At 34.5% G+C, this 22,938-nt stretch overlaps 3 protein-coding genes across 5 annotated transcripts; all 3 read left to right on the top strand.

Moving 5' to 3' along the window:
* Positions 1-1,666: 1,666 nt before the first annotated feature.
* On the top strand, positions 1,667-3,946 carry LOC126714238 (uncharacterized). Its single transcript, XM_050414285.1, has one exon. The coding sequence runs from the start codon at positions 1,954-1,956 to the stop codon at positions 3,457-3,459; it is 1,506 nt and encodes a 501-aa protein (XP_050270242.1). The 5' UTR covers positions 1,667-1,953; the 3' UTR covers positions 3,460-3,946.
* A 3,994-nt stretch (positions 3,947-7,940) lies between these two features.
* On the top strand, positions 7,941-13,708 carry LOC126714240 (thioredoxin-like 2, chloroplastic). The gene is made up of 4 exons (XM_050414286.1): positions 7,941-8,508; positions 11,733-11,912; positions 12,625-12,789; positions 13,310-13,708. The coding sequence occupies exons 1-4, from the start codon at positions 8,290-8,292 to the stop codon at positions 13,445-13,447; spliced, it is 702 nt and encodes a 233-aa protein (XP_050270243.1). The 5' UTR covers positions 7,941-8,289; the 3' UTR covers positions 13,448-13,708.
* A 1,477-nt stretch (positions 13,709-15,185) lies between these two features.
* On the top strand, positions 15,186-21,987 carry LOC126714241 (uncharacterized protein At4g29660). 3 transcript variants are annotated; one of them, XM_050414288.1, is made up of 4 exons: positions 15,187-15,375; positions 17,578-17,615; positions 20,653-20,881; positions 21,659-21,987. In XM_050414288.1, exons 3-4 carry the CDS (start codon positions 20,699-20,701, stop codon positions 21,767-21,769), a joined length of 294 nt encoding a protein of 97 aa, XP_050270245.1. In that variant the 5' UTR covers positions 15,187-15,375; positions 17,578-17,615; positions 20,653-20,698; the 3' UTR covers positions 21,770-21,987. The 3 variants fall into 3 exon arrangements, with proteins under 3 accessions (XP_050270247.1, XP_050270245.1, XP_050270244.1); XM_050414290.1 differs by lacking the exon at positions 17,578-17,615 and having other exon boundaries at positions 15,186-15,375; positions 20,694-20,881; XM_050414287.1 differs by lacking the exon at positions 17,578-17,615 and having other exon boundaries at positions 15,192-15,375.
* The last annotated feature ends 951 nt before the right edge of the window (positions 21,988-22,938 follow it).

Here is a 22,938-nt window from a genome sequence, read left to right on the forward strand (position 1 = left end):
CCATTTGACCTTTAATTTTTAACAATTTCGTTAGCGGTGATTTTGCAAAACAATGTGGAAAAATAGCATCTTGAGTTTTTAAAACTCAAGTTTCATTATAGAACTCGAGTCTTTAATGCTCGAGTTCCATAGCTGGCAAACAAAAATTATCTACGTGGAATCCACGTGGAACTCGAGTCTTATAGACTCGAGTTCCTTCATTATCATATACCCTTCAACTCTCGTTCTGGGTTTCTTCATCTTCATCATCTTCGTTCTGTTCTTCTTCTACTGGGCTTCATCTTCGTTCTGTTCTTAAGAAAAGGGAAATTGGAATTTACCGAGAGTAGAATAGTAAGCAGTGGTGGATTCGAGAACCAAAAACGCAATTCTAACGAAGAGAAACGGCAGCACAATCTCGAGCACCAGTGCCACTAGAAGCAAAAGTTCGGCTCGGAATCCAATAACTCAACGCCGTCATCGGATTGTGTTTGCGCTCATTTTTGAGTGCGAGATCTAGAAGGAAAATATATATAGAAAGCAAAAGAGATTTGAGATTTGAAATGCGAGGAGAGAGTGAAAATGGTAATGGAAAAGCATTTATCTCAATTTGGGAGACTCGATGAGATCACACAACTTCATTGTTAAGGTTGGGTTTTTTTGTTTTTGTTTTTGGAGATGCTTTTCTTTTTTTTTTTGGTTTTTGAAAAAAAATTTCATGTGGGTTTCTTCTTCTTTGCTCGGGACTAAGGGGATAAAGCGACTGACTATATTGAGCTCCGACGCCAGGAAGGGATAGCCGGAGAAGGCGAATTAGTCTCATATTCATGGATTTCTTCTTCTTTGTTCTGTTGGGTTTCTTCTCCTTCTTCGTTGTTTTTCTTGTTCTCTCGAGTCTCACATACTCGATTTCCACGTTTTTCACTAACAAAATCGAGTTTTAGAGACTCAATTTTGATATCTATATGGCATTTTGTTGTCCAAGTCATCAAGTATAAAGCGAGTCTTCGAGACTCGATTTTTGTATACAACTTAAGCTTCTAAAACTCGAGATACTAGTTTGCTAAAACTTTTTAAACGTGTATTAACTTACTATTTTGTCCTCCCTTATTATTTTGCAAATATCCCTCTATTATTTAAGAAGCTTCACTGTTTGAATTTGACTTTTTTTTTTTGTTTTTGTTCTAAAATATCTCTACAACCTAAATTTAAGTAGAGATAAAATTTGAGAATAACATAGTAAAAATAGATCTTTAACTCTCATGTGTAACCTTGCTTATAAAATAGGCAATGTTTAACTTCCACATTTATTTTCTTATGATTATCATTTTTTATTTAAAATATGTATTTATGGGTTAAAACTTACTCATCACTTTTCTTTGATTACAATAGTATGGTGTGTTTCTTTAATTACTATTACAGTAAAACACAGACCGAATTTAGAACACAAACACTGTAATTTGGATAAATATCAAATTTATTAAAAGAGAAAAAAAAAAAAACCTTTTACAGAAAAATATAATAATTTCAAATTATTAAACCTTTATTAAAAAAAAAAAAACAGCCTGAGCAGCTACTTTTACTGCCCAATACCGCCTGTCCATTGAAAACTCCACCAATAGATGAATTCCACCTATCCCAAGAATATCCCTCAAAACTCGAATCTCTCACTCAGCCACTGGTTACCACCATACCAGACCAGTCCACAGAAATAATCACATTAGAAAAGTCATCAATCTCAGATAGCAACCTATCAACAATCAACATTCAACAAACGCTGATAGTACCAACCCAAACCCTTGTATTTCACTCAATCTCTTCTTTTACTAAATACAAACTCATATACCATTCAAGAATTTCAATTTCCTTCCCCCACCACCAAAAAAAAAAAAAAAAAAACCGAAAGAATAGAAAGCAAAATCCTCAGAAGAACCAGAAGGAACAACCCACCAAAGCAAACAATTTTTTCCCAACATGGGTTCTGATTCTTCCTCCATTTCAGCTACAACAAAGCCTACACCATTACCAACCCAGGAAGATGACCCTTCAAACCCATCCACTGCTCTTCTTTCTTTCAACACAGACTCTTCCTCCTCTTCCTCAACAGACTCTCCTCACAAAGCTTCCACAACTACCATCCTCTTTATTTCTCTTCTTCTCATCACATGTATTGCTTTCTCAGCCGCCATAGCCTTTGCCTTTCTCTTCTTCTCTTCCGCTTACCCTTCCTCTTCTTCTTCAGCCTCATCCCCATCAGCCTCCTTTTCCGTAGAGTCAAAAGCTCGAAATCTCTCAAAACTTCAACATCCTGTGGTCTTGTTGGTTTCCTCAGATGGGTTTCGATTTGGGTACCAATTCAAGACCTCCACACCCAATATCCGTCGCTTAATAGCTAACGGGACGGAGGCTGAGACGGGTTTGATTCCGGTTTTTCCATCTCTAACTTTTCCTAACCATTACTCAATTGTCACTGGCCTTTACCCTGCTTATCATGGCATTATTAACAACTACTTTTTGGATCCAATCACTGGTGAGGCTTTCACTATGGGGAGCCATGATGCTAAGTGGTGGTTGGGTGAGCCTCTATGGGAGACTGTGGTCAATAATGGCTTGAAGGCTGCCACGTATTTCTGGCCTGGTTCTGAGGTAAAGAAAGGTTCTTGGACTTGTCCTGCTAAGTTTTGTATGTATTATAATGGTTCTGTTCCTTTTGAGGAACGAGTTGATACTGTTTTAAGTTATTTTGATTTGCCTAGTAGCGATATTCCTTCGTTTATGACACTGTATTTTGAGGACCCGGATCATCAGGGTCACCGTGTGGGGCCCGATGATCCGGAGATAACTGAAGCTGTTGCTAGAATTGATAGGATGATTGGGAGGTTGATTGAAGGTTTAGAAAAGAGAGGTGTGTTTGAGGATGTTTCTATAATTATGGTGGGTGATCATGGGATGGTTGGTACATGTGATAAAAAACTTATTTTTCTAAGTGATTTGAATCCTTGGATTGAGATTCCAGCTAATTGGGTTATGTCACACACACCTCTGCTGGCAATTCGCCCGCCTCCAGGTGTTGAGCCACGGGATGTTGTTGCAAAGATGAATGAAGGGTTACAGTCAGGGAAGGTTGATAATGGGAATAATTTGAGAATGTATCTCAAGGAGGATCTGCCTAGTAGGCTTCATTATGCTTCTAGTGATCGGATTCCACCAGTAATAGGTTTGATTGAAGAGGCATTTAAGGTGGAGCAGAAGAGATCAAAGCGACAAGAATGCGGTGGTTCACATGGATATGACAATTCTGTTTTCTCCATGAGGACCATTTTCATTGGGCATGGTCCTCAATTTGCAAGGGGGAAGAAAGTTCCATCTTTTGAGAATGTACAGATATATAACTTGGTCACTTCGATTCTCAAGGTTCAGGCTGCTCCCAATAATGGGTCTGCATCATTTCCAAAGTCTGTTCTTTTGCCTAGTTCCTAAAATCCAATGGTAAACATTCTCTCGAGTGGAGTCAGCTGCCAAATCCTGGGGGAGTGGTTGTTGGCAAGATTTTTCTATCATGAAGCAATATGTGCAGGCAAAGAGAGATGGTTATGGATAAAATGATGATGCTCTGAAGAAAGGTAACAGTATCAATTGTCTTAGAATCCCATGAGCAACATGTTGAGTCGTACTTAGTTACATAAATAATATATTCCATTTACTTGCTATGGTTTTGGTTCGAATTGCAACTATTAGGAGCTGCACAAGTAAGAAAAGCACCCCTGGCATTATAAAAAGAATTTATTGTATTTTTGTAAAGTTCTTTGAAGGTTTTCCTTGAGGTAGAATCAGTAGCATTTGGATCTACAACTCCATGTATTTTTCATATAATCTAGATGCATATACCAGATGCATGACTGAGTCTAGAACTAGATGAACATTGTATTTGATATCTGCTTGTGGCACTTATTTTCATTTGCTTGAAGTTTGCAGTTGGTTAAATTATCTAAAATTTGCAGTAATTCAATTAGCTTGCTGTACATGAACTCCAACAAATGCATGTCTACTTGTGTCCTATGGACGTGTATTGAGGTCTTTCTGTAGAAACATAGTCAAAAAAGGAAAAAAATAAAGAAATTTGCCTGAATGGTACTGTTTGGTGATGCTCCAGACAACTATAATTTGAATAAGCCTGTCTACCTAAGTCAACCTTAGCTCAGGGCTTATCAAAAAGAAAAAAAACCCTTAGCTCAGGGTCTTCTTCATTTTCAGTGACTCATCTGTGAAATTTCTTGCTGTTTCATAGTGTGCTTGTGCCATGTATGAAGTATCAGCAGGGGAAAGATTATAGTTGGGTGTCATGGATGTCTAATTGTGTTTGTGCTTCCACAGTGGACAAAGGAGAAAATTGGTGGATTTTAATTTGTAGAATCTCCCTAGTATCCATTTAGATCCAGAACTGTAACATGTGATCACTGTGACTGTAACATGATGGAACTAGCTTTTGATTCTAGATTATGTTGACTGCAGGCCATTGCTTATTCAATTCAGCAACCATTTTTTATTAGTAATAAAGATATTTCATCCCACAAGTCATAACCATGATTTTCTTAGAATCAGGATTGCTTCTTAGTTGCCTCTGTTATGATTGGCATGATCCATTTATAGGACATCATAGCACTCATTGTGTAGACATACCTGTTGGCACTAAGACCAATTAATCAGTTTGTATCTTTTTGTTATAATGGTTTATGGGTTTGAAATTGCATTTTCTGAAGGCCAAAGTGGACATTCTTTCTTTGAGTTGACTTTCTTTTTTTTTCATAAATTCGATAATTACAATAGGAGACGGCGGATTTGAACCGGGAACATCAGGAAGTATTAATCGAATTAAAATTTAAAAGGCTATTGGCTTCTTTGAGTTGACTTATTGCTTGTGATTGTGCTTATTACTTTCTTGTGAGACCATTCTAGTTATTGTACTTAATGTAAACCTAGCATAGTATGTACTTGTTTACTGTGTGGTGGAGAAGGGGGTCATTCCACCGTTTATTTTGCACAATAAATTCTCATTATTTAGTGAAAAATGAAAAACTTACAGGCTACTTGTCAAAACTGTTTCCATTGATGTCCCTTTCCAGTAAACTTCTTTTATGTCTTACGTTTGTTGGATAGGCATTTAAGTTGAGTTAAAAGCCAATTTGTCAGTCAAAATGAGGGTTACATTGTTTGTTTATTTGTTAACAGTTTTATTTATTTATTTATTTTATTTATGTACATATTTTTAAAGCTTTATAGTTGAGTAAATGTACAGTTATAGCTGAAAAAAAAAAGGAGGTTTAAATTTTTATTATATTTTAAATTGCTAGACATTTCCATTGGAAATACTAATTTGTACTAGTTAAAATACAAGACTTTGACTAACAAGTTGTTTATATGCAAATAAGTAAAATAAATTCAATAAAAACTAAAAAGTCAAGCGAAACAGATTTATTTGTACATACATAGATTTAATTTTAGATGCTGATGTTACTGATTTCTTGTATGGGTTTGTGCAAACTTTGGGTAGGGCTTATATCTAGTTTTTATTTATTTATTTTTTATCGCAGGCTTATATCTAGTTGTGATGTAGCTATCTTGTATAACAGTATAAACAATCTTCCTTGGCTGCAACCATCTGTAACCTTGGATTTAAAGCAATGTTGAGAGTAAAGCAATGTACTTAATTTATTTGGTTTGATACGGTCTTTAAAATTTCCACTTCTTTCTAGAATTCTAGTTACAATTGTATTTTGACTGAACTCCAAGAGGTTAGCTTAGTGATTCCTAACATCTCATGAGATCATGGATTCGAAATCTTTTACCAGCATCTTGGGGTCACTCAATGGGATTCTTTCATAGTCAAATACTCGAAGTGGCTTGAATACTCTTTTTGGTCCCCCAAAAAAAAAAAAAAAATTGTATTTTGACTGAACTTAATTTTTAAGAAAAATAAACTAAAAAACATAAGTTAACTCAAGCACCCTCCTGTTGACTAGGCTTGTGAATGTTGGGTGGGACAGTACAAACAATTGATGTGGATAGCACAACTTTCTCCAATTTTGTGGTTCTCAGATGAGTTTGAATATATTCAACAAAATATAGCTGTGAGACTATGAAAATTGCCTCTGTTATTTGCTCCAGAAACCAAATATCTCTTATTTAATCATTTTGTCTGGATTGGAGAAAGAGAATCTGCCCTTTTGTCTGGATTGGAGAAAGAGAATCTGCCACGAAATATGTATGTATGTATGGAATTTATGCTAATAACTCAAAGCGTAGGGATGGGAATCTTGCAACCGGTCTAAGGGCGATGTTCAGATGGGAAAAATACCATACAAACTACTTGCTTTAGAAATTTGAAGGTATTCAAGATGATGCCTTCCCTAATTTCCCTAATTTATTTGAGAATTCTTTTTGTGTAACTCTGTTTATTTTTTTGGGAAGGGGGTGGTGTTGGGGTGTTTAAACTTTTTTACTACATTTTCCTGAAAAATAAAACAAGGATTTTTTTTTTTTAAAATGGAAAATGTCAAAATGTTTCTCTCCAAAACTTCTCATATATCTTTTATTAGATGTGAACTTTGAAAATCTAATCATACTTACGAAATTTCAAAAAAGAAAAAAAAAAAAAATCCAAGATCAATAACTATGTTATCAATGACATCTTTAAATTTCAAGTTTTTGTGGTAAAAAATTATACATAAAAAATAAGTTTATTGATCGAATAGTAAATAACATTTGATTTAAACAAAATTTGACATGCATGTTAAGAACATAAAAAACATGCAATCCAACTATTGGATTTTCAAAATTTATATCCAATAAAAAGATATGGTGGGAGTTTAAAGAGTTTATCTCTAAATTTTTTGGACTGAAACCTTATCCCTTTTTTTTATTAGTGCTGCTATGAACATCGAAATAATCACATATTTTTTCACATTTTACTCCCATAACATTCAAAGGAAAAATCACTTGACATTGAGGGTATCATTGACTTTTTCACTCCATCCATGTGTATTTTATGTTATGATGGGCCTAATTGAGCACTGTATCAAATATTGTGTAAATAAGATGTGAAAAAAGTTAGTGATTTTTTTAGTGTCAGTAATAGGACTAAAAGTCTAAAACACAAACCCTGCAAAGTGCAAATTGTAATATGTGAGAATTATTTCAAGGAAAAGTCTTTGAATGTTGAGTGTCCTCGACTTTTGCACACCATCAATATGTTTTTGTGTTGTGATGGACCTAGTTGATCACTGCCTCAAATGTTATGTGAGTAAGATGTGAACAAGTATGTGTAGAAGGACTATTATTCATTGTACCCTAACGTTGAGACTGCTAGTTGCTTAAATGTCTCTCATTAAGTGTTTTCACAATATAATATAACGGCCTTCATTGATTTGTATGAATAGGGCCCTAATGGCAATCATAAGTTGTAACTCATTCATGGTAAATTGTCGCAAAAAAAAAAAAAAAAAAAATCCAAAGTTTTGGTCCCCTCTTTCCCCCTCCAATTTTTAGCTTTAAAGGGGCCATCGCTTACTTTTTATTTATTTTTTTAATTCAATAGTTGAGGGGTAAAAATTTGAGACTGCATTGGAAGCTTCATAAATTGGTAGCATGATGGATTGGATTGGACTTATGACTTTCAAATTTATGTTATATTATAAATTAACAATAATGTTAGCGGAGAATATACGTATTATTATAATAACTATTTTATTTTAAGTACTTTTATGTTGTGGGTTCTAATTAATTCAAATGGTAAATTCTTCAAAAAATAATTAGTGTCTTTAAGAGCAGATATCATAAATTGAAACTATCTTAAAAAAAAAAAAAAAAAAAAAAACTCTTGTGTTACTAAATATATATATATATATATATAAAATAAATAAATAAACCTAGCTCAATCCAAGATCCTGACAGATAAAAAGAAAACCCGTAAAATCCCCCAAAAAAAGAGGAACTTGGTGGGTAAGCCAACCGCTTACAAAGAACAACACCAGGACTGGGAGTAGACCAACAAGAAGCAGTAAAACAACATTAATTATCGTCGAAAGCTTTTTCCTTTGTATGGTCTCTGTGCTTCACAAACACACACACACACTCACTTCAGATTTCTCCCCTAGAGACTCAATTTCATGGCTATTTGTTTTCACACAGTGTGCCTTTGACCTCCTCATGTTGTAATTCAATCCGTTACAAAAAAAAAAAAAAAAATTTATACTAGTACTAATTCCAATCCTAAAGCTTTTCTCTACCTTCTCTCTCTGTGTGTGTGTATAAATGGCTGATGTTATTCGATTTTCATTTCATTCTCTCCGTTTCTCTTCTTCTTCTTCTTTGCTCACCTCCTTCTCTTCCTCCTTGAATAGTCTCCAACCGGGTCTCCTTCCCATTCCCAACTCAGATAAGAGGGTTTATCCTCTTTTGTATTCTTCTTCTTCTGCTGGAGATTTTGCCCGCTTTGCTTCCACACCCAGAAAGCAGTTGGCCTCTTTAAAGGTAAGCGCTTGCCCTTTTCTTTTTTTATTTTATGTATGTATCTATGTTCTTTTAACAATTATTATGGTGTATTTGTGAAAATTGATTGAATTTATGAGGACCCATTTGCTGAAATTGTTGGATTTTTGTGATATTGTGTTGCAATTGCTAGTAATTGTTGGAAAATTTTGTGTTTTTTATTTATTTTATGTGCTTTAAAGTGAAAATGAGAGAAAGCCCATCTGTTAAATTTGCCAGATGATGATATATTGTGTTGCAATTAGTGGTTCAGTTTGTAGTTAGAGTTGAAATTTTAGATTTGACCCAATTAAAAAAGAAAAAAAGTTTGAAATTTGTTCGTTTGTAAGGTAGATTTTTATCGTTTTATGCTTGCTCATGGTTAAAGATGGTTGCTTTGGTTTGGATGCTAATTTGCCGATCCTCTGGTTGGCGACCGTATTCATAGAATTGGAATTCAGGATTTATTTATTTTTTTATAGGTAATCAAAGAAATATTATTAGTGAAAATAGAAAGTAAAAATACAAGTTGTTCATGATGATGAACAACAAGAAAAGGATAAAACAAACAACAAAAAAGAGGGAAATCAGGAAAAATCTAAGAGAAAACATAAACTCAGAGAGAGAAAAACAATCAGTAGATGATATATTGTGTTGCAATTAGTGGTTCAATTTGTAGTTAGAGTTGAAATTCTAGATTTGACCCAATTAAAAAAGAAAAAAAGTTTGAAATTTGTTTGTTTGTTTGTAAGGTAGATTTTTATCGTTTTATGCTTGCTCATGGTTAAAGATGGTTGCTTTGGTTTGGATGCTAATTTGCCGATCCTCTGGTTGGCGACCATATTCATAGAATTGGAATTCAGGATTTATTTATTTTTTTATAGGTAATCAAAGAAATATTATTAATGAAAATAGAAAGTAAAAATACAAGTTGTTCATGATGATGAACAACAAGAAAAGGATAAAATAAACAACAAAAAAGAGGGAAATCAGGAAAAATCTAAGAGAAAACATAAACTCAGAGAGAGAAAAACAATTAGTAAAACCCCAACAACGAAACCACTCAAAAAGACAACGCTGGCATAAAACCATTAACTCTTCCAAAGTCTTCTTAGTGTCCTCAAAGGAACAACAATTTCGTTCCAACCAAGCAATCCACATCAAGCAACCTGGAATCAAATTTCAAATATTTGAAGTATGATTCCCAAGACATTAATGCCAACAAAATAACAATCCTGCCACCGATCCTGGCATAACCCAATGAATACCGAAAGCTTGAAGCATAAAAGTCCATAAGGTATGTGTAACAGGACAATGAAGAAGAAGAAGGTAGTCCACCGACTCCCCATCACAATGACACTTACAACACTGATTTGCCAAAGAGCGACCCCTAAGCATGAGATTATCTAAAGTAAGAATCCGACCATGAGTAGCTATCCACAAAAAGAAAGCCACTCGCTTAGGAACCTTTGGTTTCCAAACACCCTTCCAAGGAAACAAAGAATCCTGAGTTCCCCGAATCGCATGGTAGAAAGACCGGGTGTCAAACTTACCATCTCCTTTGAGCTGCCAACAAAGAGTGTCACTCCTTTCACTCGGAGGAATATGAGATTGGATAAACTCAAGGAGAGAATAAGATGTAGCTAGCAAAAAAATCATATAATTGGAGTTTTTGCTCGATTCTTATATTTGCTCCTTCTGCTTCAACTTTTTTAGTTGTATAATAATTTATATTTATGGATATATGATATGAGCTCAAATTTAGTTCATTAACTAAATGCTCTATTAGGATTTTCCTCTTCATTACCTTCAAAACGCTTCAACCTTATAATAGATAAGCAACTTTTAGGAGTCCTCTGCTCATATGTTCTGATATGACAATTTAAAACTTAAAAGCAATTTCTACATTTTTTTTTTTTTTGGTTGTGGGGTGGGTCTTCACCTCATCAGATTCACATTTTATCATTTTTTATTATTACCATAAACATTAAGTTCTGTCCTAGCTCTTAGACTCATCACCTCTCTAACATTGCAATCAAACGTTCTTCTACCCCAACAACAACCATTCTCTTGAGCCCACATGTTATCTCTAAAATGCTTTGTATATCATGCAAGGCATTGGAAGGCAAGTTCAAAGATTCAGACTTTCTTACTTTTATATTTATAAGTAATATAACTTCATTGAATAAAGAAAACAATACAAAAAACCAAAGCACACAGGCAGTGTACTAAGGAACCAGAAAAAACAACAAAAACTATAAAGCAAAGAAAGCACAACTATCTAACAAATCTGTCAAAGAATTAAAAGTAAAAACACCCGAAGCATTTGTCCACTCTAGCAAAGTTTGGAGAAAAAACTTCACAACATGAGTTGATCTCTCACATCCTTCAAAAGCATGAGGATTCCTCTCCCACCAAATACCCCCACATAATACAATGAGGAATCATCCAAATCACCAAGGACTTACGTCTGCTACATTTATAGCTTGCTAGGAGATCCACAACATGGCATGCATAACCTAGTGAACCCCAAATAAGGAAAAAATCATATTCCACAACTCTCTAGCTACATGGCAATGTAACAATAAATGATCAATGAACTCCCCATCCTTCTTGCACATGCAACACCAATCCAACGCAACTACTCTGCGTTTCTGCAAATTATCCGTAGCTAAAATACGCCCCAAAGCTGCTGTCCACATGAAGAAACTAACCTTTGTTGTCACCTTCAGCCTCCATAAAGGCTTCCAAGGGAAAGAAGAATGGGTAGTAGAACACAAAACCTTATAAAAAGATTTAACATAAAAAACCCCACTGGCAGAAGTTTTCCAGCATAATTGATCCACTCCATTCCTTCTCGCCAAGCCAGAATAAATCAAATCCAAAAAGGTGACCACTGACTCCAATTCCAAGTCTTGTACCAGTCGAGCAAAATTAACATTCCAATTGAAAGTTGAAACCATCTCCTGAGGAAGATAAAAGATGCAGACTTTCTTACTTCTGGTCCTTCTGATTAGGACTTGTGAGCTATAGCTTCGCAAAAGCTAGCTGACACATGTCTCTGTGTGTACTTATTTACATGTATAAGTCAGTTACCTTTTGCTACCTGCAATTCTGATATTATTTTGGAGTTTATGTTCAGTTAGTATTCTTATGATTGAAGCATGTAAATAATGTTTTTTCTTATGGTTTGTAATCTAATGCTAGTTTTGTATACATCACTGCAGGTTCGGGCAACTGTGACTGAAACTGACCAACCAAAATGGTGGGAAAGGAATGCACCAAATATGGTTGACATTCATTCTACACAAGAATTTTTGAGTGCACTAAGTCAAGCCGGGGAGAGATTAGTTATTGTAGAATTCTATGGAACCTGGTGTGCTTCTTGCCGGGCATTATTCCCTAAGGTAACTCTTGTTGCCAGTAGGCTTTGTTCATTACATCTGTCCATTCTTCCTTTCTAAGATTATTATCAAAGCTTCCATGTTGACAAAAATAAGCTCTAGTTACATTCTTGTTATCTTGTTTCCAACAACTTCCAGATAATTCTAGAGAATAGAATACATAAAACTATGATATGTTAGTAATCAATGGATGTTGTGAGTAAAATATCATGTCTTCTCCTTACATTGCCATCTCTTAGAAAGAGCAACTGAACGATTGGACCAGACAGGTTCAGGTAGCTTGAATGTGTCACCTGCCATTGAGAAACACAAGTGGAGAAATATCAGCCTATATTTTTGTTAGGACTGAGGGCATTTTAAGTGGATCTTATGCCTTGACAATGTCAACCTTACTGATTAGATAAAAACCTCTTGAATTTTACTGAAGAGAGATGGTATTCTTTTCCTTGGAACACAGAAAGGCTTGAATATAAAAGCTTTAACTTTTGTGGGGTTTGGAAGAGGTGATTGGTAGGTAGCCTATTTTTTTAGAGAGGCTGATTCTCTGACTTGAACCTACAACCCGTCGCTTTTGGTGGAAGGCACTTGCCATCACACTGGACTTGAGACAGATGTGGATAATTAAATAATTAGTGATTTCTTATGCTGTTTCTAGAAATACTTTTTGGTGACTTGTGATGTTTTTGTCCTGATTCTGTTGTAATGAATCTGTCAGCTCTGCAGAACAGCTGAAGAACACCCTGAAATTGTATTCCTGAAAATCAATTTTGATGAGAATAAGCCGATGTGCAAAAGTATGAATGTTAAGGTGCTTCCTTATTTTCACTTCTATCGTGGAGCTGATGGACAATTGGAGGCCTTTTCTTGTTCACTTGCAAAGGTGAGTTTTTAACTCTAATTATGGCATGCTTTTATTAGAACCAGCATCAAATTCAGAAAATAAAAATTCTTTAATTGGTTACTGGGAGACCTACAAGAATGACATGATATTTCTCTGCTTCTTGGCAACTAAATCATACACTTTAAAGAAAGAAGATGAGGTACAAGCATCTTACACTGTCTATCTTGATCTTTTAAATGCAGGTTGATGCAATCTAAAATGGAAAATTTATATTTTAGAACCCCATCATTAGATTAAACTCTCAAATCTACTTCATGTCCTTTTCCATGCAATAGTCTTTTTTAATGAAATCTTATCTATCAATATATATATATATATGAGATTGGGTGCATGACTATCTGGACAAATCATGCCTTTCATTTTCAGTATCTTTAGGATTGTATAGTACGAAAGTAATGCAGATGATCAGTTATCTGTGACAATTCAATTTTGAAAACTCTTGAATCAGTACTTACATCTTTCATGTAGTAAATACGTCTAATCTCTAAATCATTTGCAGTTTCAGAAGATAAAGGATGCTATTCAAACACACAGCACAGCTCGCTGCAGCATTGGCCCACCGAAGGGAGTTGGAGATCTCAAACTAGAAGCCTCCTTTGCTCCAAACGACAAACCATCAGGATCTACATCAGCATAGAGCTTCCCCAATTCAGGCCTTTCGGTTTTAATGCCCATCCCTGTATATGATGCACAAACCTCATCGGTGACCTATCTATTCATATTCTGTATATTTTGTCTAGAATACTACGCAGAAAGTGGTATCCGACTGCATTCTTTGCTATCATGATCTCGCTGTTATGTATGTACCTCAAAACTTGGTGAAAATGGTATTCAGATTCTGGATTTATTATTTTTTTGAGGAAATTCTGGATTTATTAAATGTTTGTTTTTTCATTAACTAGTTTTCCATGCTTGATCACGGGACTTCTTGAATTACCATCTTAAATGAAATGTTAGCAGCAATGTTGATATCTTCAAATTGTTTATGTTGAAGAAGAAAAAAGAAGGGAAAAAAAAAAAAAAAAATCCTTTACTAGTGTAAAAAGTTGACTCAATTTAATCAAAACTTAATCACAACTATATTTGGTAATCAGCTGAAATTTACCAGGGAATGTTTCCTGTGTGGTATTTGGATTAGCAATGGGTTATGCAGCATTTTGCCTTAGGGCTGAAAAGAAGGGGGTTAAAGATGACTGCTACTGGACACTGTCTGATGTGGACATTATGGAGGAAATGAAATAGTTGCGCTTTTGAAGATGCAAAGAACTCCAATGTCTCAGTTGGAATCCTTGATGGTTGGAGCTATGTACGATTGGTCTCGAGCTTGGGGTATCATTAGTAACAATTCTCTTATAGGCTTTAAAGACACACTTTTTGTTTTGTGCATGATTCTTTTAGGCTACTTAGTATTTTATTATAGTGTGGATGAAATAATCTGTTTATGTAATTACTTATTAATAAATAAAAAAAAAGAATAAAAAAGATGACAGTTGAACTGCTAGAACCTGAAACCTTCTTTACCAAGTTCCAAGGGGGAGAACTTGGTAGAAAACTCTAGTAGGCAAGGGTCCTGGATGTGAAAATCGCAAAAAAACGCACAAATTGAATTCTTCATTATTATTAATTTTTTTTCCCTGAAGCACAAATTCTTGGTTTGATCAGTGAAACATTCTAATCAATGAATAATCATGTTTGATAATTACAACAATAGAGGTGAAGGGATTCGAACCCTAGTTTTTCTAATGAAGGAAAATATGCTATGCCACATAGGTTGGGTTGAAGGAGATTCCTTCAAACCGTCAATGGCAGCATTGTAAAGCGATAAATGCCATGACTAACTTAATTTGTTTAACACTTAACATCGTTACCCACCAAGGCACTACCCATTTTTCTCCGTCATTAGGTGTAGTGTGCCTGAGTTGAGAAATTCCCAACCCATCATGTGTAGAAACTAATTTAACCCAACCCATATGAGTTGGTGGGTTGTGCATGCATATTTTATACCTTGTAAAAAAAAATTATAAACACTTTTTTTGACAAATTATTATAGTTCATATAATATATCAAGGATTTTGCTAATGTGTGCCCTAACGGCACATAATAATTAATCATTTTTAGAAAAAAAATTTTCTCTAGGAATGAATAAATATTTACAACTTTTTTAATTCCCGAGAAAATGTTTTCAAAAATGGAAGGTTTAAGGACACACGTTAACCGGACCCATTTATCAAAATTATATTACAAATTTTCAAATTCATCCAAACTAATTCTCATAATTCTAAAATCAATCAAACTGAAAAAATTTAAAATAAAAATAATTAAACAAAATTATATACGGTACTATCTCTATCAACCCCTGAACCCAAGTCGATAATGCTCAAAATAAAGTTCAGCCCAACCCAAGTCACCAATCCACACGAATACAAAGAGGAGTAGTCGGGTTGGTGGGTTTGATCCCAGACCCGTCTGTCACCCCTACCACACCTGTAACTCTCTCTCTCTCTCTCGCTCTGCAGCTGAAGCTTTTGTTGAACAGTTTCTGAGCATACCAAAACCGATTCAGAGGTAAGAATTTCAATTAATTCCCGCCCTCTCTCTCTCTCTATTATTCGTAAAATTTGATTGGTTTGTGGTTGTGGGTGAAATAGTTTTGGTGTTTTGGGTTTGCATGGTTGTGGTTTGGTTCTTCAGCGATGAGAAGGGATTTTCAACTAGTTTTTGCAATTTTTTTTTTAATTCGTAATTCCCTTTTACCCATTTAATTTGTGTGTGTGTTTGGTTTTACTTTTTAATCTAAGAAAAACTTAAACTTTGATTGGAACAAGCTAGAGAACAAAGCAGCAACACAAGTACAGCAAGTGCCTAAGCTAACATAGACGGCTCACTCGCTCAATCACAAAGCACATTGCCACAAATACTAAAGAGCAGAAGAAACACAAACGATTCAATTGAGTACATTTACAGACACTCTAGAAGAAGAAGAAAGAAAAAAAAAAGGGGAAATGGGTCTGCACTTGTTTTGAATTCTGGATTTCACATGTTTCCTTCTTTCACCAATAACTTGCTCGCTCTTTAGTGTTAACATTTCCTGAGTTTGGATGATTTGGACTCTCCCTTCATTAGGGAACCTTTCTAAAAAGAGCATTTGGACTCATCTCTAGCTAATTGCCAGTAAAGCACTAGGACTGTAAATGAACCAAGCTATTTATAAACAACTCGGTTTGGCTCAATATAAAGATCGTTCATAGTTTGTTTATAAACGAACCAAACTTAGCTTTAATTTTAATTTTGTTTAATAAACAAGCTGAGTCCAAGCAAAAAACAAAAGGTTCATGAACAAGCTCATGAACAATAGGTCTCGATAAAAAACAAGTTGAGTTTAGGCTCATTTATGAGCTTGGTAATAAGCCTGATATGAGCCTGAAATATAAACTAATATCTTACTAAGCCTTTAATTAATTGAGAATTGGGACCACGAGTCTGAACCAAATGGGCTTGATAAGTACTTGTATTGGATCTCAAGCTCAAAAGCTTGATTTTGAGCTCAAGCTCGACTTGACTAATGAATCAAGTCAACATAAACCAATTTAGACTATTTGACAAGCTCAATCTCAAACAAGGTTTTGTAGGCTTGGTTCAAACTCAAGCCAAGCTTGAACATTTTATTTTTGTTGTCAAGCCAAGCTTGAACGTTCAATACTCGACAAAGCTCGGCTTGTTGACAAGCAAGGGCATTCACCCTTTACGGGCTAAGCATGTCCCGGATGATATTCTGCCCTTGATCTTATCTAGCAGGGGTTTGCAATCTTGAGATCTTACTAGAATATGCCCTTCCTTGAAGTCAATCAATTCTAAAATCCGGTTCTTCAAAGTATGCGGCTGCACCCCAGAAATAAAACACTTCACTCTTAGTAGAGTTACACATAAACCTGATAGGCACTTGAACTCCTCCAAAGCTTCATTAATGATCCTGATCAAGCTTAGATCAGCTCCTGAGAATACCATTAGATCTTCAGCAAAGCCTATGTGTGTAAACTGGGGTTCATAGCACATTGGGTGGGATTATGAAGTTTCCTGAGTTTTATGCCCTTTCTTGGAGAATTTAGAAAGAAATTTCATACCTAAGACAAATAGTTATGGAGAAGAGGAATCACCCTTTCTTAAATTTTGCACCCCCCTCAGCTGCTATTAACAGCAATAGAGAAAGAAGGCGTTTCTATGCACTCCACCTGGTTTACAAATCTGACAGGGGCTCCAATAGCAGTCAAGCAGTGTAAGGTAAAATCCCAATGAATTGATTCATATCCTTTCATGAGGTCAACCTTAATGGAGCATCTAGCAGGCACCTTATCCCTATGTAGGATTTCACCAGTTCCTGAGCTAAAAGGATGTTTTGTGCAATGTTCCTGCCTGGGAGGAATGCAGTCTGGCTTCTACTTAATCTGTTAGCTAGTATATAGTTATACATTTATAGATGATGTTACAACAGGATGTAGACATGACTTATCCCATGCTAGATGGATTTGGAACTTTGGGAACCAGGGTACACCTCTCTTAGCAACTTCCCCGATTTGAAGGAAAATTTTTATTTCATAATTCTGTTTTAACCATACAATTTATTTACGTCTGAAGAATTGGTTTGCCTCCCATATGTATGTATTATTTTGTGAATGGGTTGTTACTGTTTCAATTGATTGTGACATCATTTTAGGCTAATTATCCTTTAATCCCATCTAAATATATACTAATCTCTAACTTCTTTCTTAGGATTCCTTGGAGCAGGGAAAAAAATATTTGACTGATAAGTATGGCTTTTTTCTTTTTCATGGTATTTGGGATTATATATGATCTTTATATAGTTTTTCCCTTTTGTTGATAGATTACTTAAAAAAAGCATATTTGATGGTCATGCCTCTCTGGATTTTAATCAGTATTCTAGGTCCCTAAATTTCCATTTTGCTTGTGGGTCTTTCATGTGTTTTTCATGACATGGTTGTGGGTTTTCATTGTTCCTGTTGTGAACCAAGATAATTGACTAAATGCAAAAGATTGTTAGTCAATTTGAGATGACCAATCTCCTGAAGTTGAGAGAGGAAATAGACATTTTTGGTTAATTTTCTGCTTAATTCTCATTAATGCATTCAACGCACATAAATAGCCAAGGATGAGATAACCTCATCAACAAATCCTAAAACATAGGGATCAATTTAAATACAAGAAAATAACAATACTAATCTAATACTACCTTATCCAGATAAAGATCTATCACCAAGCCTAAATTTAAATACTTCTAATGCAAATAACAATTTATCCAGCACATTATCTCGGGTTATTACAGTTCCTTTATAGTTGAGTGGGAATTTTTATATATGAATTATTGTTGTCACATAGACCTGCAATGGCTTTATAATTATGTTAAGAATACTACAAATATTTGTATTTCAATGATCTAGGTTAATGGCTTCTTTGAATATAATAGCGTATAGTGGTTAATGGTTCAGGAAATTCATGGACAGATTAACCAAGAAACAGTTCTTATCTTTTCTTTAACTTTATATTTTTGCATATGAATGCTCTCCCCCATTTGTGTAATTTCTGTTATGAATGGCCGCTTTGAATATAATAGCAGATAGTGGTTAATGGTTCATTTTATTCATGGACATGTTCATCAACAAACCATGCTTACCTTCTCTTCAAAACTATATTTTATAAGAGAACTTGATTTTGAACTGAAATATGAAAGATTGATGGATTTCCAAAGGTCTAATACTAAGCTAACTCTAAAAATAGAAGTATGCTACCAGATGAGTTTTAAATAAGCATAAGATAGACAATACATACTTTGATGGGGTTATCTGTTTAATATCAAATCTTTCACATGAAACTAACTAAAAAAATTTTATTTGGAAATAATGAAACATAATATAGTCATAGTATTTATGTAACTGCTAGCAGCAATTGTTTAAAAGAAATTTTTTGAAGCATATTATATATCAGTTGTTTGAAAGCCTTTTTACCTTATTTCTTCAGCTTCTTTATGCTAGCATTTTTTTTGATTCAATCAAGTCGTGAAGTTATTGCTTCTTATGTGGAACAACCTTAGCTCCCCTGAAGCATTAACTAATGGCTCCTTTGAAGATATTTTCAGCCAAGCAGCAAAGTACTGTAAATGGTTTATGAATGTGAATTTGATTCTTTCCTCTGGCAAAATAATTAACTGCAATTTTTCTGAATGATGAATGTTGATGGCCTATGTTTAAACTTAAATGATTTTGATTTGAAACTTTTGGGAGGCTTAATCGTACATTTTTAGTTTCCCAATCTCTTTGTAATTTAGTATTTTTATTGAGGGTAAATTCATGAATCAGTTTGTTATTGTTTCTAATCTATCAAGTCATTTTTACATATGCGATTCTTTTTTTCCCCTTCAAAATATTTTGCATCCATTGTCTGTTTTCAGTTTGTTAGTCTTTTCTATAGCATGCTTAATCTATCATTAAGTGCTTTTGAGTTCATCAATTGAGGGCAAGAGAGATCAAGGGGGAAAAAAGAATTTCAAAAGATAAATTAAAATGCAATAAGAGTTCTTTCAGGTGAAAAGTCCATATACTTTTGTTGTTAGATTAAAATCCAAAAATGAAAAAAAATAAAAAATAAAAACACTAGACAGCTTCACCATTCTAAATTAGAAGTTTGGGGTCTAGATAAAATCAATAGCTATATGAATGTTTTGTAGTACAATTGTCAACTTACCAGTCAATGTAAATATTTTGATTGGATTATCAACCTTAAGGATATGTTCTTGATGCTCTAGAAGAAGCGAATACTAATCTTATGATTTTTCCGGTAGTTCCTATCTTAATGAAAAAGTTTTCAGATGTGCCTGCTGATTGGTCACATCAAAGATGTCAATTTGGCAGGGAGGGCATTCTACAAAGAATGTGACATCTTTAGAATTGGACAAATCTTGAAGACTTTTACCATTCTAAATTAGAAGTTTGGGGTCTAGATAAAATCATTAGCTATATGAATATTTTGAAGTACAATTGTCAACTTACTAGTCAATGTAAATATTTTGATTGGATTATCAACCTTAATGATATGTTCTTGATGCTCTAGAAGAAGCGAATACTAATCTTATGATTTTTCCGGTAGTTCCTATCTTAATGAAAAAGTTTTCAAATGTGCCTGCTGATTGGTCACATCAGGGATGTCAATTTGGCAGGGAGGACATTCTACAAAGAATGTGACATCTTTAGAATTGGACAAATCTTGAAGACTTTTCTTTTGGACTGCATTTAAAGAAACTTTTGATATATTATCTGGTGGCCTTTCTCTTTTCTTGTTTCTTTTGACTTATTAATTCATCATTATATTTTGCCCATCATAGCTTGGTTGTTTTCAGTGTTGAACAAGTTCTTGATGAAGTGTCATTTGAGAAACTTGAATGAAAAATTATCAAATGGTCAGTTTAGAAGTTTTTGTTTTTGTTTTAATAAAGGCAATTTCCACTGACCCCTCTAGAAGATAACTAAAACTTCAAAAGCAAAAATTACAAATATTAATTGTCAAAAACTAATGTACTGAGTTGAAACTTACCTATGCATAGTGCAGGTTTGTGGTCATTATAATAAAATAGTGATGGTCTTTGAGTAATCAAACAATGAATGAGTTTGGTTTGGATGGGTCTTTACCTAGGACAGTGAGGGATGATTGTAGGTGCTTGGTCCTCATCCCTCAGTGAAGAGTATGGTGGTCAGTGTGAAATTCTGTATTAAAAAAATTTACATTTCCTAATTTTTTTTTCTCTCTTTTTTATTTTTTATTTTTTGAAAACCTTAGGGGAACAAAAGGAAAAGACCCTAACCTTCTTAAGATTATAGTGCTAATGGCAAGCTATCTATGGAGGAGATACGCAGACTATGTGTACACGAAGTGGGAAAAAACGATACTTTGGGACATGGTCGATCCGTACAGGCGACCCAAGTCCTTTAAACCTTTAGTCACAATCTATATTGCTGCCTTCTACACTGGGGTCATTGGTTCTGCCATCACAGAACAACTCCACAAGGTAACTATTTACTATTCGGAACACTTTTCCAGGTATCTTCTTCTTCTTCCCCACTGTTCTTTATTTGATTTTGTTGTTCAATTTGTCATATAAATGATACCTTTGTTTTAGATGTGGAGATTTGAGGGATAGCTTTGTTTCTAGATTCGGGAGTAAACTATGCTTATAGTTATGTCTTAGGTACTATCAGTAAGTTATCATTGCTCCTATTTGTGTCTCATAATACTTTTTCACAAAGCTGATCACATGGAAGTTGATATTCCCTGACCATGGGGAAGGAACCGAGAAAAACAGGGAAAGGATGAATAAGATGATCAAGATCCTCGGACTTGGCCTTTTTTTTTTCTTTGCCATTTTCTTTTGAGTTGTTGGTTCTTGTTCTATGTGTCATCATCATCTTGTGCAACAAAGATAAGAGAGAAAATGAAAATCCTTATTTGCATTTTGTGGAACTTACACTGCCTAGTGGAATGGCAATTAGCTTTGTTAAGGCACGCTTTCCCCCCACTTTCATCTCAAGTTAGTTCTCAATTGCTCGTATCATGTTGAGTTTCATGGCATGCCATTTTTTGATACACTTGAGGTCTGGATGGCATTGACTAGATTTCTTTATAGCGTCAGTTGGAATAGAATTATGAGTCTGGTTATTTTTGTATACAATTAATATGAAGTTTAACAGTTGTCGTTTTAAGAATGATAGAAATTTCTACTGTTGCCGTTAATAATTGGGATCAAATTTTCTAGGATCTAAGAACTGTGCCTTGTTGTATTGTGCAGGAGAAGTATTGGGAAGATCACCCTGGGGAAGCTGTCCCTCTAATGCAGCCAAAGTTCTATTATGGACCTTGGAGAATAATAAGGGGGGAGGCCCTTACACCCAACCCATGAAAGCCACAATCCAGTTGGAGTACAGTGTTAAGAGTTTCTGCCATTTCACTTTTTGTTCCTTTAAATGATTTTACGAATGTTAAGGCTTGGTAATATTTAGTGAATAATATTTGCTGTTGCTTCAGAAAAAAAATTGAAGGAAAACCTTGATTTGATGATGCTTCTTACTGAGAAACAATTGTGTTGAATTTCTACCATTTTACTTCCTTTTTAACTGATATAGGTGTTTTGTAATTTATATAGAGATACTTTTAGTGTTTCCTTGAATATGATCATCAATATATTAGGATTAAAAAAAAATCTGAAACCTCATTTGATTGTCTTTTCTTCTTCAAAGTTGATTATGGTTTTCTTTGGGTTATTCACTTTTGTATAATTGCATTTGATGCTGTCTTTATTAGAAAGCTTTTATGAATCATGATATGAATCAAACTCTCCCGCAATGGTTCCTGATATATAAACAGGTGTGGACATTTTAAGTGCATTTCTTACCTATTCTTGCATCTGAGCTGCAAACTGGTGCATTTTTTACCATGTCAAATGACGGAAAATTATGCGTATCAATGTGCTTGATCATAATGGATACTTGCAACTTTTTTGCTCTTGATGATCCTAGCAGTGAAAGGTTGTTCTCTATTTTTTTCCCCCGCATTTTGTAATTTTGTTCAAGGCTCTCTGTTTCTTTCAAGCTACTATATTGTTATCAGACTTCCTACTTTGTCACTTTCATGTATTCCAGAAGCTGAATTTTCTAAAGCAACTCTACCACAATGTTACAAACATATGAACATATTGTACATATGAAGAATATTTCTTTTCTTAGATGAATGAGTTTGTTCCCAATTGGTGGGGTTATCAAGCTTATCTTATCTGGTCTTGTACATTTTGCTTTCCAAGTTAGAGGTAGAACGGTGCATTGTTGAAGTCTTCTATGTCAAATAGTGGCATTGTAGATCTGTATATTCAATACATACTCTTCTACTATTGACGATAACAACTTATCCTTGTATTGATACTTCAAAACATCATTTATCTGCAGTAGCCTTATAGTGAAGAAAATCATCATTAAGTGGAGTGGATGTTATAGGCTTCAAAACCTATCTAATATATATATATATATATATATATATATATATATGTATGTATCAGTAGTGGAGGTCGCAAAACTT

The sequence above is a fragment of the Quercus robur genome, chromosome 2, assembly GCF_932294415.1.
Source record: "Quercus robur chromosome 2, dhQueRobu3.1, whole genome shotgun sequence".
Taxonomy (NCBI): domain Eukaryota; kingdom Viridiplantae; phylum Streptophyta; class Magnoliopsida; order Fagales; family Fagaceae; genus Quercus; species Quercus robur.